The 15,978-nt window shown below is 47.8% G+C and overlaps 1 protein-coding gene across 2 annotated transcripts in view; it reads right to left on the minus strand.

The window, feature by feature from the left end:
* The window catches only part of RAB3IP (RAB3A interacting protein), a 149,245-nt gene extending 138,293 nt beyond the window's left edge, over nucleotides 1-10,952 (minus strand). Inside the window, exons 1-2 of one of the 2 annotated variants that reach the window (XM_032493783.1) lie at nucleotides 10,764-10,952; nucleotides 5,247-5,338 (exon numbers count right to left, since the gene is read on the minus strand). In XM_032493783.1, the coding sequence (XP_032349674.1) occupies nucleotides 5,247-5,338; nucleotides 10,764-10,829 (158 nt within the window). In that variant the 5' untranslated portion in view covers nucleotides 10,830-10,952. The remainder of the gene's footprint in view (nucleotides 1-5,246; nucleotides 5,339-10,763) is intronic. The other variant, XM_032493780.1, reaches the window with a different exon arrangement.
* Between the last annotated feature and the right edge of the window lie 5,026 nt (nucleotides 10,953-15,978).

A 15,978-nucleotide genomic window follows, 5' to 3' on the forward strand; every position in this document is an offset into this window, starting at 1 on the left:
CTCTGGGGACTGCAGCTGACTCACCTCTGTCAGCCCAGAGGCTCAGAGCATGGAGAGCCCCATCCAACCACAGGACCTAAGATTCTTGGGAAGTTTCCCTCTGGCCGCCAGAGGGATGTGGCTCTGTGGCAGCCCTGTCTCCATGAATGTTTCACTTTTCGGCACTGTTTACTGAAAAGTGCCTTCCCCTCTCTGGAAGCCTCTGTGCCTCCACCTTAGAACTAAGACACTTCCTACCAGTGCAGTCCCCGTGGGGCCTCCAGGGTCAGACTCCCAACTCTGCCACTTGTGAGCTCCGTGACCCGGGCATCAGCTTAGCCTCCCAGACCTGCTTCCTCATCTGGAAAACGAAGCTAGTGATTGCTCAGACTGCACAGAGTCGTCGGGAGAAGAGACATTTAGCTGAGTACTGGGCGCGCAGAGAGCGCTCAGCCGATGGTGGCTGTCGTCCTAGAAACCTTCTGCAGATGCTGGTGAAGGAGGGGACAGAGCAGCTATCTGTGGGCCGCTGCAGACCATGTGCAAACAACTCATCACCCACCTGCAGTGTCACTCAAATTCCTGCATTCCCTTAGTTCTCTGCAAGTGCCAGGGGAGCCAGGACCTGCCTGAGTCGTCTCCTGCCCACCCCACCCCCCGCGCCTCTCTCCCTCTTCCTTGTCCCATTTCCCAAGAGCATATTACTCAGACTGTGTAAAGACTCAGGCTGAAGCAATATGGTGCCAGCCCTGGAGCTGGAACAGGGTCCTGGGAGCCTCCTGTTGCCCCAGGTGTTACCACCTTGTATCCTGGACTGTGGGGACGTGAGGGGTCCCAGGAAAGGGGCCAGGGAGGCTGGAGCAATGGAGAGAATATGCAGCTGCCTCTGGACAAGGGCTCTTTACCACTGATATGGACATATCGGTTTACATTTTAACAACTGGTATGGCCAAACCATCATGTACCGGCTGATTTATGCCCAGCTGAGACCCTGGGAAGGTCATGGTGGGACCCCACCCCTGAAGAACATAGAGACCACAGGCTGTATTAAGCCCGTCTGGAGCCCATGCCCTGTTGCAGGGTAAGTGAGCTGGGGAGAAGGGCTTCAGTGCTCAAGTGTCTACTCAGCTGCTAAAACACCCCTATCCGTGTCACTCCTTCCTGCATGCCCTGCTGGTGCAGTAGAGACAGGGACCCAGAAGACGGACTATGCTAAGTCAGGCACCATAGTGAGTTTCTACACTGGGGTGTCAGTGCCAACAGCCCCATAGCCTGGGCCTGCGAGAAGAGTACACCAAACCCAGAACTGCAGCCCAACACCAGCCCCCTATGCCTGTTCAGCCTTTTATTCTACGAATACTTGTGAAGTCCACATTAAGTGCCAGGTGCTGTCCTGTGGGCACGGCACACAACAGTGAGCAAAGGAGTGCACCTAACCCAGAAGTCTCGCTGCAGGAAGTAATGTCTAAGCCAAGATGTGAGGGTGAGAGCCAGCCAGATGAGGAGGTGGGGGAGGCAGGGAGCAGCACGTGCAGACTGGAGACTGGCTGAGCTGCCAGTAGAACAAAATAGACCTGAACTTCAATATAATCATGTTGATGTGTCAAGTTTGGGGTGCAGTTAATTCTAACATGTGGCCTGGCTTCATGCTTAACCAGAGAATGGTTTGGGACAACTGTAACCCTGTAAATCTAAATTTCCAAGCCAGAGATCAGGTTGGCAGGGAGACCAGGTTGGGGCAGTGTCGTAAGTGGTTAAGTGCTGGACGTCAGTATCACATCAACTCCTGTTCAAGTCCCAGCTCTCCTTCTGAGCTGGGTGACCTTGGCTAAGTTAATTCAGCCTCTCTGGGCTGTAGTGTCCTCATCTGAAAATGGAAAATAATGCTGGCTTCTACTCCGGAGCACAGAAGTGGAATTCAAATGAGACAGTATATGAAGTCCTCAGCATGGTGAATGGCATGGAGTCAACTCATTATTAAAAGTGACTTTGTGGAATCCAGCCCCAACCTAAACATCATGCTGTGCCCAAGCATCTCAAGGGCTTTTTAGAACAGAAATCCAAGCTAATCCAAACATCAGAGCCGATGGTTCTTGAGAGTTTACACAGGCCAGCCTGGGCCAAATGCCTCGCATAGGTTACTTTACTTAATCCTCATCACAACCCAATAGTGGAGATGCTCCTGTTCACTGGTTTCACAAACCAGGAGGCCAAGGCAGAGAGGTTTAGCAACTGGCCTCATCATCAAAAGCTTCAAAAATCCAGAACACTGACAACACCAAATGCTGACAAGGGTGTGGAGCAACAGGAACTCTCACTCACTGCTGGTGGGAATGCAAAACGTTATTGCCACTTTAGAAGACAGTCTGGTCGTTTTTTGACAAAACTAAGCATTTTTCTTCCCATATAATCCAGCAATCCGGCTCCCTGGTATTGACTCAAAGAAGTTGAAAGTGTATATCCACACAGATATTTATTGCTAATTCTCAAAACTTGGAAATAACCAAGATGTCCTTCAGTAGGTGACTGGATAAACCGTGGTACCTCCAGACAATAGAATACTAGTCCGTGCTAAAGAGAGATGAGCTGTGAAGCCATAAAAAGGCCTGGGAGAAACTTAAAGGCATGTTACTAAGTGACAGAAGTCAATCTGGAAAGGCTACATACTGCACAATTCCAACTGCATGACATACAAAACAGAACAATGGAGACAATGAAAAGATCAGTGGTTGCCCATTTCTGGAGAGAAAGAGATGAACAGGCAACACCCAAGAGGATTTTTAGGGCAGTGAATCTATTCTTATGACACTGCCATGGTGGATACAGGTCCTTATACATTTGTCCAAACGCAGAGAATGTACAACACCAAGAATGAACCCCAATTAGACTATGGACTTTGGCGATAATGATGTGTGAATCTGGGTTCATTGACTGGGATAAATGTACCGTGTAGTGCGGGATGTCCATAGTAGGGGGAGGTTTGTGTGGTTGTGGGGACAGGGGGATATATATATATATCTGTACTTTCTGCTCAGTTTTTCTGTGAATGTTAAACCTCTCTTAAAAATACAATTTCTTAATTAAAAAAAAAAAAAAAAAGCACAGGCTTCAAATCCAGGAAGGTTGGCTCCAGGGTGCACCCCTATATCCACTGGACTTTACCATCCCCCACCTCTTAATGGAAGGAAAAATCTAACTTTTGAAAGAAGTTTAAAAAAAATGTACATACGAAGTAAAGCAAAGAGATTGCTGCGTTTTGGAATGTGCCTACAGTTCAGGTCTCCAGCCCTTCCTCATCCTTTCCAGAGGGCAGGCAGGACTTCAAGGCTGATGAAGCCGACCGCTGCCTTTGTGTCGTATGTGATGAAGGGCCCCTGACGTGTGGCATGAGGCCGGCCCAGCATCCCTGGGGCCCTTCGGTCTGGAGAACAGCTGTGAGTGATCTGGGGCACCCAGAGCAGAAAGCTTATCAGCTGGCGGGTCCCAGAGCTGCTGGGAAGACTATCTGCTGGTGTGGTTATGCCTCCAACTGTCCTATTTTTAGAGAAAGGCATTCTTTCCAGGGCTGTGCTCCCGACAAAGGAGCAAGCCCGCTCTGTCCCAGGGTGTAGCCGGTGAACATCAAGCCTCTTCCACTGGTTTGCCTGAGGGCTCGTTTTTCGGCAGGTTTGCAGACCATCATCCAAGGTATTTCACCAAGGGACTTATAACATGCCAGCTCATTCCCCAGGGGGAGAACCCGATGTGATATTGCTTTCAGGCCAGGAAAGGGGGACATGAGACATTGTACGTAAGGAGGACATAAGACTATTCAGACAACAGCAGCTCGCCAACATTTCAAAGGATACCATTTAAGGTCCATAAAAGCCAAGAGGGAGGGGATAGCTCGAGTGGTGGAGCACGCATCAGGTCCTGGGTTCAATCCCCAGTGCCTCCTCTAAAAGTAAATAAGCCTAATTACGCCCCCCTCTGCTAAAACAAAGCAATTAAATAGTATGATAGATAAATAAAACATTAAAAAAAGAGGTCCATAAAAGCCTTTTCTTTCCCTCTGTAAGGAGCCAAATATCGGCTTGAGAGACCATAGGAATAATTTATGTTTTAATCATCGTTGTGGGACTAGGAGCTGGGAGGACTAACGCTGGGTCACTTAGTTGATCCAGTCAGCTTTAGGTGTTCCCTACACCAAGCCAGGAGGCCAGACGGGCCCAGGGGTTGAGCGAAGCAGCCCCAGAGCTGGTTCAGGGCTCCACTCACGTGGATATCCATTAGGACTGCCTGGAACATTCGCAGCCCAATAGCTGATAATAATGATAGTAATAATAATAATAATAATAATAATAATAATAATAATAATAATAATAATAATAATAATAATGAAGGGATAATAATATCGACCCTTTTCAAACACCTTCTATCTGCAAAATAAACACATTATCGTATTGACCTTGGGGCAAAATCCCATGTTACTTTTCAGTTTTGCAGAGAGGTGAACTAAGGCTCAGAGAAGTTGTTCATCTAACCCGAGTGATAGCAAAGCTGATACACAGACTCAAATTTTTCTGACTCCAAACCTCATGCATCCTCTTTGCGTTTGTCGTGCCGGCCCTACTAAGAGCCTGAGAGAGGTTATGCCAAAGGAAATCTGGGTCAGGCTCTTGGTCGTTTTAACTTAGCATTTCAGAATTTAAACTCAAACCAAAATAATGGTATTTTTCTCAAGCACAGTCCCCGCCCCATTTGCCCTTGCACGTGCGGCTGGGTGATGCATGTTTGCTGACACCAAAGTCACGCAGTGGGAAGTTTCCTCCTCCAAGTTGGATGGGGACCTTGGAGACCCTCCTGGCCAATGCTCTTGTCTCCACGTGAGGAAGAGAAGAGCGTGAGAAGTTCAACAAAGGTCACACGGCAATGAGAGAAACTCAAACACAGCCCCGTGGCGTCCAAGTCTGCGACCCTTCCCACGACATCACCCCGACCCCATCGGCAAGACCCGGACTGAGCCTTACTGTCTGAAAGACATGCGCGATAGGGCAGTACTGGGCCAATGCCACCAGCATACCCAGAGTAAACGGAAGAAACTCTCCAACAAAAGCAAAGCACAGCCTATCCTGGGCACAGAGGAGTCCAGGTTGGTTTGTGGCCTTTCGGAGCCAATTTACCCATATGATCTAGTCACGTAATCACACAAGGGCTCACTTGTCATCCTCCCCTATAAACATACTTCCTGAGGGCAGCATCGCAGGTGTCTACAAGCAAAAACTTACAGCTGGCGGGCTTCCGTGAACTCCTGCAGGGCCCCTGCTTCTCCAAGATTCCAAGATGAGGTCTGCTGGACTCGCCTCGGATCAAAGAAATCCTGCAAAGACAGACAGGGAGGGGTAAGCGCGTGGTGTCAGTCCCAGCCTGAGTTTCAGTTCATCTCATTCCAGAGTCAACTCAGCAGGGTGTGGCGGACGGTAGGTGTCAGTCAAGGAGAGATGATGTCACAGCCTCCGGCTGTGTCCAGGTGCCCCTACCTCTCGGTGCCACGATGACCTGAAGGCACTCCAGCGCCACCAGGACCAGCCTCACTGGCCTGGTGCAGGGGTCGCTCACTACTCACCGGGCTTTTTGAGAGCTTGTTGGTTCCCAAAGTCGTGAGTCTGTTCCATCAATTCCAGGAGGTTCTACATTGGCAGTGGTTTTAATGATGGGGCTGGAGCTGACCACAGACTCAGGCACAGATACTGACATTCATTAAAAATGTGAGGTGGCCTCAAGCAAGGATTGCTAAGAAAGTTTGCAGTGGAAGGAGGAGAAGTCAACCTGTATTAAGCTTCTGCGTTCTGGATATTTACTGTCATTTAATCCCCACGTGATATTAATATCATCTCCAGTTGACAAATGCAGAAAGACTTTCAAAGAGATTCAGTGAGTTGCCCAAGGCCAGAAAGGAGGGAAGTGGTAGAACCAAAATCCCAGCCCAGGGGTTGGGGGGAATATAGCTCAAGTGGTAGAGCCCATGCTCAGCATGCACAAGGTGCCGGGTTCAATCCCCAGTACCCCCTCACAAAATAAGTAAATAAACCTAATCACCCCCCCACCACACACACACACATCCCAGCCCAGACCCACCTCACTGCCAACCCGCACCCGCCAGACCTTCCTGTGGCAGGTGGTGTTGGTTTCCTAACACTTCCTTTCTGCCTTGTTGACGTGGTTGCATTGAGGGGCAGTAAGGTGCCCAGGTCCGGATGGCCCCAGAGTTTAGTAGCATTGACCATCCTCTGAAGTCACGTTTAGTGACTGGACCCGATGCCTGAGCTATAGCTCAGAGTCCATTTCCTCATAGAAAGCATCTTACACACAACAGTCAGTGAGACTGCAGTCGCCATGTAATCACCACACCACTGTTCTGTGGATTAAGCGAACTCTTGATTAACCTGCAATATCACCATTTATAGCTTAATTTACTGGAAAATGCACTAAAAGGTCACACACTTTACCCTCACTTTAAAAAAAAAAAAAACCCAACTTACAAGAGACTTCATGACTCCTTCATAAAGTTTATAGTCGACTCAAATTTCACAGGTCCAAACCCAACGCTGCTTTCCTGTTATCCACCCTTTACTTACCGGGAAGATCTAGGAATATCAAAAAATGGCAGAGTAAATCCCTGAAAGTATAATTATCTATGGGGTGTTTCTCTCTTGTCCCACCTCACTTTATTAAGTTGGAAAAAAAATCTTCCCTACAGCTTAAAAAAAAAAAAAAAAGGTGTTCTAGTCCAGAAGATAAAATTGGAGCCGTTGTACCCATCACAACCACAGTGATGCGCTTCCCTGGGAGGACTTCTGGTGCCGGGATAGCCCAGGGGCCCTTCCCCTCGCACTCCCGACCTTCTGCGCCAGATGACTCTGTTGTGGGGCGTCCTGCACGTTGTAGAAGGTTTGGCAGCAGCCCTGGCCTCGACCCACCAGACACCAGGAGCACCCTGTCAGCTGCGACAACCAGAACTGTCTTCAGACACCACCAACTGTCTCCCGGAGGGCTAGACAACCACAAGTTAACAGCCACCGGCCAAGGCTGATGAACCAGAAGGACCTGTTGACTCACAGGTCTGCACTAAACCTGACAGAGCCATGAAACATGCCACTGAAATGAGCAGGACTGAGCCGTGTTCTGTTAGCAAGTCCTGCCCCTGTAAACAGGGAGCAGGGGGTCACTGAAATGGCCTTCGGCTGTAATCACGGGCAAGGCCTGGTATCCAGGCCATCAAGAAACACGGCCTCAGAGAGCCACATTCCCTCGTTGCTGGTTCCTAGGGATCCTGAGGCCGAGTCTGTGCCCTCAGGCCCATCCTCCTGGCCTCGGTTCCTTCCACTCACATGCAGGCTATAAAAACCCTGCCTTTCCCACTGCCCTGCCTTCTCCTCTATTCTCCCCCCAGCGGTGGATGGAACTCCCTCCGGGTTCGAGTTTCCCCTCGCTGCTCACTTCTGAAGCCCCCGTTCTCAGAATAACTGTCTTAGCTCAGCAGGGCCACCGAACGGATTCCAGCAGTTCAGCGTTCAGTGGGACTCTCATAACCTCCGCAGGATCCTTTGGGAGACTGCCCAGGGCGGGCTCAGTAATGTGTCACTGCCGTAAGCTGAAATCTCAGGGGACGCCCTCCTCTTCCACCCCTGCTTCGTGCTCTGGCAAAGCACAAAACGGGAGTTGACCCTACAGGCTGTCAAGCAAACGGGAGCTCCTTCCTAGGTCCTCCCAGCCCTGTGCATCCCTCGCTAACTGTGCTCCGCCCATTCTGAGTCACTCTCGGGACCACTCTCTTTTATCTCAATAATAATCAAAGGTAGAAAAAAAAATCTGTTGACTCATAAATGTATATTAAGTCACTGGCTTCCAGCAGCTGGAGTTTACATGATCAAACTGAGCGTAGAACCTCATTCACTCACTCGTCCCAATGCTCCAGGAGGGCAGGGAATCCTGCCCTCGGTTCACCCCTTACTTGTTGAGCGGATTAGTGCCCACTTCGTCTGAGGTGCTGTCATCTGTGCTAAGAGTACCACCGCGAACAGCGCGGGCACCAGCCCTGGCCCCGAGTTCCCCTGCGGCAGGAGAGCAAGAGAACCGGGAGAGAAACAAAACACTCACAGACTGTGGTAAGAGCTAAGCGGAGGGAAACTGGGGAGGGGAAGCAGCCGGCTTGAATAGGGTGGTCAGGGAGAGCCTCCCGGAGGAAATGCCATTAAGCTGAGACTAGAAGGCGAAGTGTGGCCTGAAAAGATTTTCAGAGGAACACACACACACACACACACACACAAACACACACACGTATAAACATACACACACACACACAAAAACACACACACGTATAAACATACACACACACACACAACACACACACAACACACACACATACACACACATACACACACACACACACACACACACACACACAGAAATACACATACACCCTTTGCTTCAAGGGAACATTTCAGGACTGAGGAAAAAGACTTCAGCACAAAGGCCCTGAGACTTCCTTGCTTGCGTTACTCATTGAAAATAAGGTAAAAAAACCACTATTTCCCAGAACAACTGTATTGACCATAACACTGGGTGATATCTATGTGAGAAGACCTTGACCCAGTGATGGTGCTGGAGGTGACAGGAAAAGAAAGACCTTTCTTCCCGAGCTTAACCCCGGACTAATCCCAGATAAAGAGATTTGATGACTATGGGCTTAGAAGTATTTTTTATTTACCCCCACCCACAGTAAATAAATAGATAGATAGATAGATAGATAGATAGATAGATAGATAGATAGATAGATAGATAGATAAATAAATTAAATAAATAAATAAATAATAAATAAATAAATAAATAAATAAATGAGTATTTTTTTATTTAGGGGAAAAAAAAGTTTGTGACTAAAATACCAACCAGAAAAGTAACTTTATTATTATTAATTACTCCATCTGAAACTATCCATCTTTACCTCCTTTTCCCAAGGAAATAATTACTGTTACAGTGTGAAACTATATATTTATATTCTATAGATATCATTTAAAAATACCTTGTAACTACAATCGTGTCTGTAAAACTCAAGGTACTACCTACAGCAGCACCAACAGGTGACAAGTTAAATCTGTGTTCTTTCCTGTGTTTAATGCTATCTTCAGCATTTAAAACTTTTTTCCCTCTATGCGAATCAATGCCGACTTCCCCAGCCAGTGCGCGCTAGCTCATTTACTTCTGCTGGCTGAGGATTTAGCAGGTGCCAGGCACTGAGGCCGAGACAGAGGGGTTCACCAGGGAGGGAGTCCCAGCCCATCTCTGCCCTCAGGGGGAGTCAAGTCCAACATCGGGAGATGGGCAATCAACAGATATTTACAGAGAGAACGACTGACAGCACACAATCAAATCACCAACCCGGTTTAAAAAGTCAGGAAGTGACATGTAAGGTGGGAGAGGATGAATGAGTCGGGGTGAATGCAGAGAGGGGTCACGGGTGGGGGAGAGCGTTCCAGGCCCCGGGGCTGTGCGTGGAAAGGCTCTGGTGTGGGATGCGGGGCGGGAGGCTGGCACATGTGTGAAGGAGGAGGAGGAGGCGGCGGGGTAGCCCCGAGGGGCTGGAGAGATGCGCAGGGGCAGATCCTGGAGGGTCCCCTAAACCTTGCTGAGGAGTCTGCGCCTAGGCTGGACTGGGGTGACAATATTTTGATGGCCCCACGAGGAGGCGCAGCAGTGGACAAGTGGGAAATGAGTTGGGCGGGCCGGGGAGGGCACAAGAAGAATGGCTACAAAGGGGTCGAAGAGAAAGTGAGATGGGACAGCCTGCGAGGGAGGGATCTGGGTGTGGTTGCTGCCAATCACACAGATTCTCCAGGGCCCCGTGGGGTGGTACAGAGGCAGCATGGAGAGGGCTTTGGGGTGCCCACCCGCTCTGGGTGGGAGATGGAGGAGGGGAAGGCAGGCAGAAGGAGTCTTAAAAAGAGTTGCTGGGTATCATGCAAATGATGAGTCCTCTGTTATTTTCCCAAGTGACTATGATAAAGATTTAAATTGGGTTTCCAGTGTTCATAGCAGCACTATTTACAATAGCCAAGACATGGAAACGGCCTAAATGTCCATCAATGGATGACTGGATAAAGAAGAGGTGGTATATTTATACAATGGAATACTACTCAGCCATAAAAACCAACAATGTAACGCCATTTGCAGCAACATGGATGTTCCTGGAGAATGTCATTCTAAGTGAAGTAAGCCAGAAAGAGAAAGAAAACTACCGTATGAGATCGCTTATATGTGGAATCTAAAAAAAAAGAACATAAATACAAAACAGAAACAGACTCATAGACATAGAATACAAACTTGTGGTTGCCAAGGGGCCGGGGGATGGGAAGGGACAGACTGAGATTTCAACATGTAGAACAGAAAAACAAATCATACTCTATAGCACAGGGAAATATATACAAGATCTTGTGATAGCTCACAGCGAAAAAAAAATGTGACAATGAATATATGTATGTTCATGTATAACTGAAAAATTGTGCTCTACATTGGAATTTGACACAACATTGTAAAATGACTATAACTCAATACAAAAATGTTTTAAAAAAGATCTAAATTGGATTTCATTATTTTGGAGATGCTGTATGATTTTTTTTTTTTTTTTTGACACAACACCAAGTCAAAACAGGGCCCCAGGTTACCTTGGCTTCGTAAGGATTGCATCAGCATACACATGCCTCTCATCAAACACAGTTCATCCATTCCAGTAATTTACAGACACTTACCAAGTGCCAGTGACGTCCTTGTTCTGTTCCAGGTGCTGAGTAAACACTACCAGAAGTCACTCCCATCACCACTTTCTAGAACCCCAGCTCTGCTTCAGCAGACAGGGGTCCCTACGCCAGGCTCTCGCTCAGGTTGTAGGCAGCTTGTAGGCAGAACACAGATTTACAGCTCACACGCTCCTCAGTGAGCCCAGCACAGCACCTTAAGAAAGCAGAGCAGTAACACCAGCTCAGGGTGGGTAACACCACTGCCAATTACTGTAAGTACATTGTCTCATTTAATCCTCACGGTGACTCAGTGAGGCGGATCCGAGGTGGACCTCATTTGCAGATGAGGAGTCCAAGGCACAAAACATTGTCCAAGGCCTCCAAACTAATAAATTCCAGGGTCTAGGTTCCAACTGCGCAAGGTCTTTTTAATGCCAAAACTTTGCTCCTGATACTAAATTCTACCGCCATCTCATTAACCGAAATAGGATAGGAGAGAGTCTGAATTAATCATAAATCTAAATTATAGATTAGAGTAATATGCAATTTTTTTCTTTTTTACTTTTAAGTACGTAACAGAACCAGGCTAATCAAATACCACCTAGGAATCCTGTTTTGATGGATTGCTTTCATTTCATTTCAATAAATGTGTATTAGTAACTGATGGAATAAATAAATATTAGCTCTTATCCACTAATATTTAATTGACATGCCATTTCCCTGAGTAAGCAGTACTGTCATCTGCTGATCCAGCTGTCATATTGGAGGTTACTAGATTATTTTGAAGGTTTTAAGATTATAATCCTTCCATTCAAAGCCTTTTAACATTACATGATTGTTTAGGAAACTAGCCATGTTCCAGCTCAGAGAAACCCACACGTATTGCATATTAATTAAGTCTGCTTTAGTAAACTGCTCACAATAGTTCTGTAGACAGAGGAAGGAAAATCAGCTGTGCGGGGTCAGACAGCCTCGGGATGGGGGCGTAAAACCACAGGCTAGTTACGATGGGTGTTCATGATTCGTTCTGGCTGTCAGTAGACAACTCACCACCCTGTGTTTGGGGAATTTCTCACTTTATGAATCTTAGTGGTGGAAAAAGACCACTCCCCATCATAGAACCCAAAACCCCAACCCTAGCCTCCCTCAGGTTAGGGTGGGCACGTGGCCAATAAGCCCTCCCCATCAGACTCAGATTCAACTGCCAGTGATGCAAAGAAGCAGGGCCTACAAAAAAATCCCTTCTGGGGCATGGTTGCTACACCCAGGTTTGGGGGCAGGGTTCAGCACTGGGGGGTCCGAAGAAGCAGAGGGCCTGGGCCCAGGGGTGGTAACCCTGATGCCCTTACGGGGCCAGTTCTGCACTGACCTTGGCTGCAGCATCCAAGCCAGGTTCCCCAGGGCACCCAAGGAGTCTGTGAGCATCCTAATGCCTTGTCATAAATTCTTTTCACTGAATCATCCAAAGATGGTTTATGTGGCATGGAAATTAAGAACCCTGGTACTAGAACTGTACCTGGAAGCATGGGAAGACCCAACATCAGTTAGTTCTGGACCAAGGTTTTGTGCAGACACCTCAGTGGAGGGGTCTGGACTCAAAACCAACAGGTACACATGGTCAGACACGAGTCTAGGCTTGATTCCAAGCTTGCGGGGATGGGCTTGCTTCTGGACCACTCTTCTGGAAGGCCCAGGACTCTGGCCTGGGGACCCTTCCCAGCATCCGGTCCCCACCACGGTCCCCATGAATTCTAACAAAGGAAAAGCCGGCTGTACCTCAGAGCTTATTACTGGAACATACAAAAAATTCACTTTACGTTTTCTGTTTTCCAGAGTTTTTTGCTTGTCTTTTGCGACATGGATTGTCTTTTCTTTGGCGTGTGTATATTCGTACACGCGAGTAGGCTGCACGCACAAATTGATACAGGGTTTTCGATATAGGCTGTTTTACTAGAGGCCACTTTGATAAGTTTGTATCAGTACATTATGGGGGCTGAATCCAGTACAGTGTAATAAAGATCAGCCATATTTTTCTATTTTTTTTTGCGGGGGTGGGGTTAAGTTTATTCTTTTGTTTGTCTGTTTAAATGGAGGTACTGGAGATTGAACCCAGGACCTTGGGCGGGCTGAGCACGCTCTCAGCCACAACCACATTTTTCCTACCTCTTCTCTCACACGGTCTATGCATATCCCTGCCCCAACCCCCCGACGGCATCTTGGGCAGATGCTACAGCTTTCTTTTGACACTTTCAGATATTTAAACATTGAGTCAAGTCTACAACAACGTTTAAACATCTCATCCAGTTTAAGACTTCTTTCTGCCCCGTGGAGGCGTGGCCTGTGGCTTGGGGACCCACAAAGAGAAGGGCTTTGGTGGTGAAGGTAGGAGATGCCTACTCAGTTCTTCACTCTCTGGGACCCACCTCCTCGCCCCCTCCCCTACCCCTGGACCCCAAGGGGGCAGCACCCAGCAGGGAGGAGAGGTGACTTCCTTCACTCCAGATAGTTTTAGTTCTCCTTTGGCAGAAACTGGCCTTCTGTTGTGGCAGATGCTCAAATGCTGGCTCTTTCCTGGGGGCTCTTTTGGGACACACTCCACGGGGGGCCCCCGAAGCTGCACTGCCCTGGCACAGCAATGCATCTTCCTGCCAGCGGCTCACAGAGCTCCCGGAAACCCTTAATTTTACCAGTTTGTTAAAGATTAAAAGATACAGATGAATAATCGGATGAAGAGATACATAGGGCGAGGCTGGAAGGGTCTTGAGTGCAGGACCCTCTGTCCTCATGGAATGTTACCCTCCCAGTCTGGATGTGTTCGCCCACCTGGAGGTGGAAGCTTGGAGCGTTCACCTCCCCAATTGCCTAACACCAGGATGTTAGGAAGGCTTCTCTCACAAAGGCACAATCGGTCATTAGCTCCATTTCCAGCCCCTCTCCCTTCTCCGGAGGATGGGGGAGTGGGGCTGAACTTCCCAAACTCCTAATCATGGCTTGGTCTTTCTGGTGACCAGCCCCCAACCAGAAGCCATCCAGGAACCCACGCAGAGTTGCCTCATTAGAACAAACATGCTCTTAAGTGTTCTTATCACGTAGGAATTTACAGGGGTTTTAGGAGCCCTGTATCCGCATGGGTTCAAAGACCAGACATTAGAACAAGAGATAGCACTCTTGTCACACAGGAAATTACAAGGGTTTTAGGAGCTCTGTACCAGCACCCGGGGTAGAAACCAAAATACAGATTCTCTATTAATTTCACAAGTGCCTACATTTTACGGTTATTGTAGGAATTAAATGAGCTAATAATACTGTGACCAACACACGAGCGTTACAGTGAACTCTCGGAAAGCACTGTAGTAAAATTAGTTAAGAATTTCTTCTGTTCTCTCCGTTGGTTTTATTTCTCAGTTTCTTCCATTCTGCTTATTTCAATCTCCATCTTTCACGCAGACGGCTTTTCTCGTATGGTTTCCGTAGCTGCCTGCTCGTATCTAGGGGCTGGCGTTAAAGTGCTGAGTGGACGTGTGTGTGTGAGGGCAGTTGGTCAACCTAACCCTGCTCTGAGACAATTGCAGACTCTGTGAGGTCCAGGTCTTCTCTGTCTTGTTCACCACCAGATTCCCTGCATCTAGAACATAGTAGGTGCTCAATAAATATTTGAGGTTATTCTTACACCTCTCTGAGACTCGGGGTTCCCATCAGAAAACTGAGGATAAAACTATTTACCTGGCAGGTGTTGTGAGGAGAGATAGTGTGTGTGAAGCACCTGGCACCGTGCTGAGTACTTGGATTAGTTATAAACAATACCGGGGACCAATTCTTACTGTTGTTATCACTGCTAGGGGCGGTATCAGGGCAGCTGCTTCGTGACCATTTGCGGTCGCCACTGGCCATGCTAAATATAGAGGCAGAGCACAGTACTTGCTAAAAGGCTGGCTACAGTACAGATCAGAAAAGCAGAGAGGGCTCAAGATAACAGCCCTTGACGTTCAACCTGTGGGACGTCCAAGGAGGACACTGGCTTCAGTCGTGACTGAGAAGAAAGGTGGGCAGGGATGCTGCGTCGGCAAAAAAGCTCTGTGGAATGATGGCCATTCCCGTGGGACGCCCTCCTACCGCTCTGTCCAGCCTGTTACAAGCAGTTTAGCAGGAGAGGCTTGGGAGGAGGCTAAATGGTTTACCAAGCCTGCCCGCAAGCCCCGATGCCCCCTCCAGACAGCAGGCAGGCTGATGGAATGTTTCTTTTGGAATAGTTTTTGAAAGTAATATATGTCTATAATTTTTTTTTTAAATCAAACAGTACAAGAGGGTGTAAATGGAAAAGTCAGCATTCCTATCACCCCAAACCTTCAGGCAGATTTCCCAGAGATCATCACTGTTCCGTCTTACAGATACTTTTATGCATAAACAAGAAGATATGCATATTTTTTCACAGATGGGATCGTAAAAACTGTTCTGAAACTTGTCCCCCCCCTTATTTATCCTGAATATCCTTGCACATCAGTATATGCAGATTTACCTCTTTTTCACAATTACTCTGTTCATTAAGATAATGCAATAGGTAAGGCCCCCAGGTTGCGATGTGTTAACACGATTGAAGTTTCTCATTTACCTAAATCCAACTGGTAGTAGTGAGTGTGTGTGTGGGAGGGGGAGGTGTTCCGATCCTAACACTTCTTCAGGGATCCAAGATACCCAGGACTTCAACATGTGACTTCCACAGACGTGGTGGCTTCTAAGGTCACCCTGGGTGTTAATATCCAGCCAGCAGATGGGGAAAGAGTGTGGAGGAAGGTGACGTTTGTTTTAAATGAACCAGGCCTAGAAGTGATGTATCTCACTTCTTCCCACATTCCACTGGCCAGAATTAGCCTCCCTGCTCCAGACTAATACCAGGGAGGGTCCCAGCTGGACAGCTGCTTCCCACAACTCAGCCCTCCGGAAGGAGGCGCAAACTCTCACGGGCAGTTCGCCACACCTGACACAGATGCACTGTAGGAATGCATCCCCATGTATTTAAGCCTTGGAAGACTGGCTTTCCTCTTCTCCTGCTTTTCTACTTGTCTTTGGTCAAAGGCAAATTTTTGAAGCATGGAAAACTATTACCTGATAATAGTGAAGAAATAAGAAAATGGACACCTGTAGAGCGTGTACACTGGTTCAGATCTCGTGGGGGGACATTAACAATGAAAAAAACCTTTAAAGGATGCATGTCTGTGACCCAGTGACA

The sequence above is a fragment of the Camelus ferus genome, chromosome 12, assembly GCF_009834535.1.
Source record: "Camelus ferus isolate YT-003-E chromosome 12, BCGSAC_Cfer_1.0, whole genome shotgun sequence".
In the NCBI taxonomy this organism is placed as follows: domain Eukaryota; kingdom Metazoa; phylum Chordata; class Mammalia; order Artiodactyla; family Camelidae; genus Camelus; species Camelus ferus.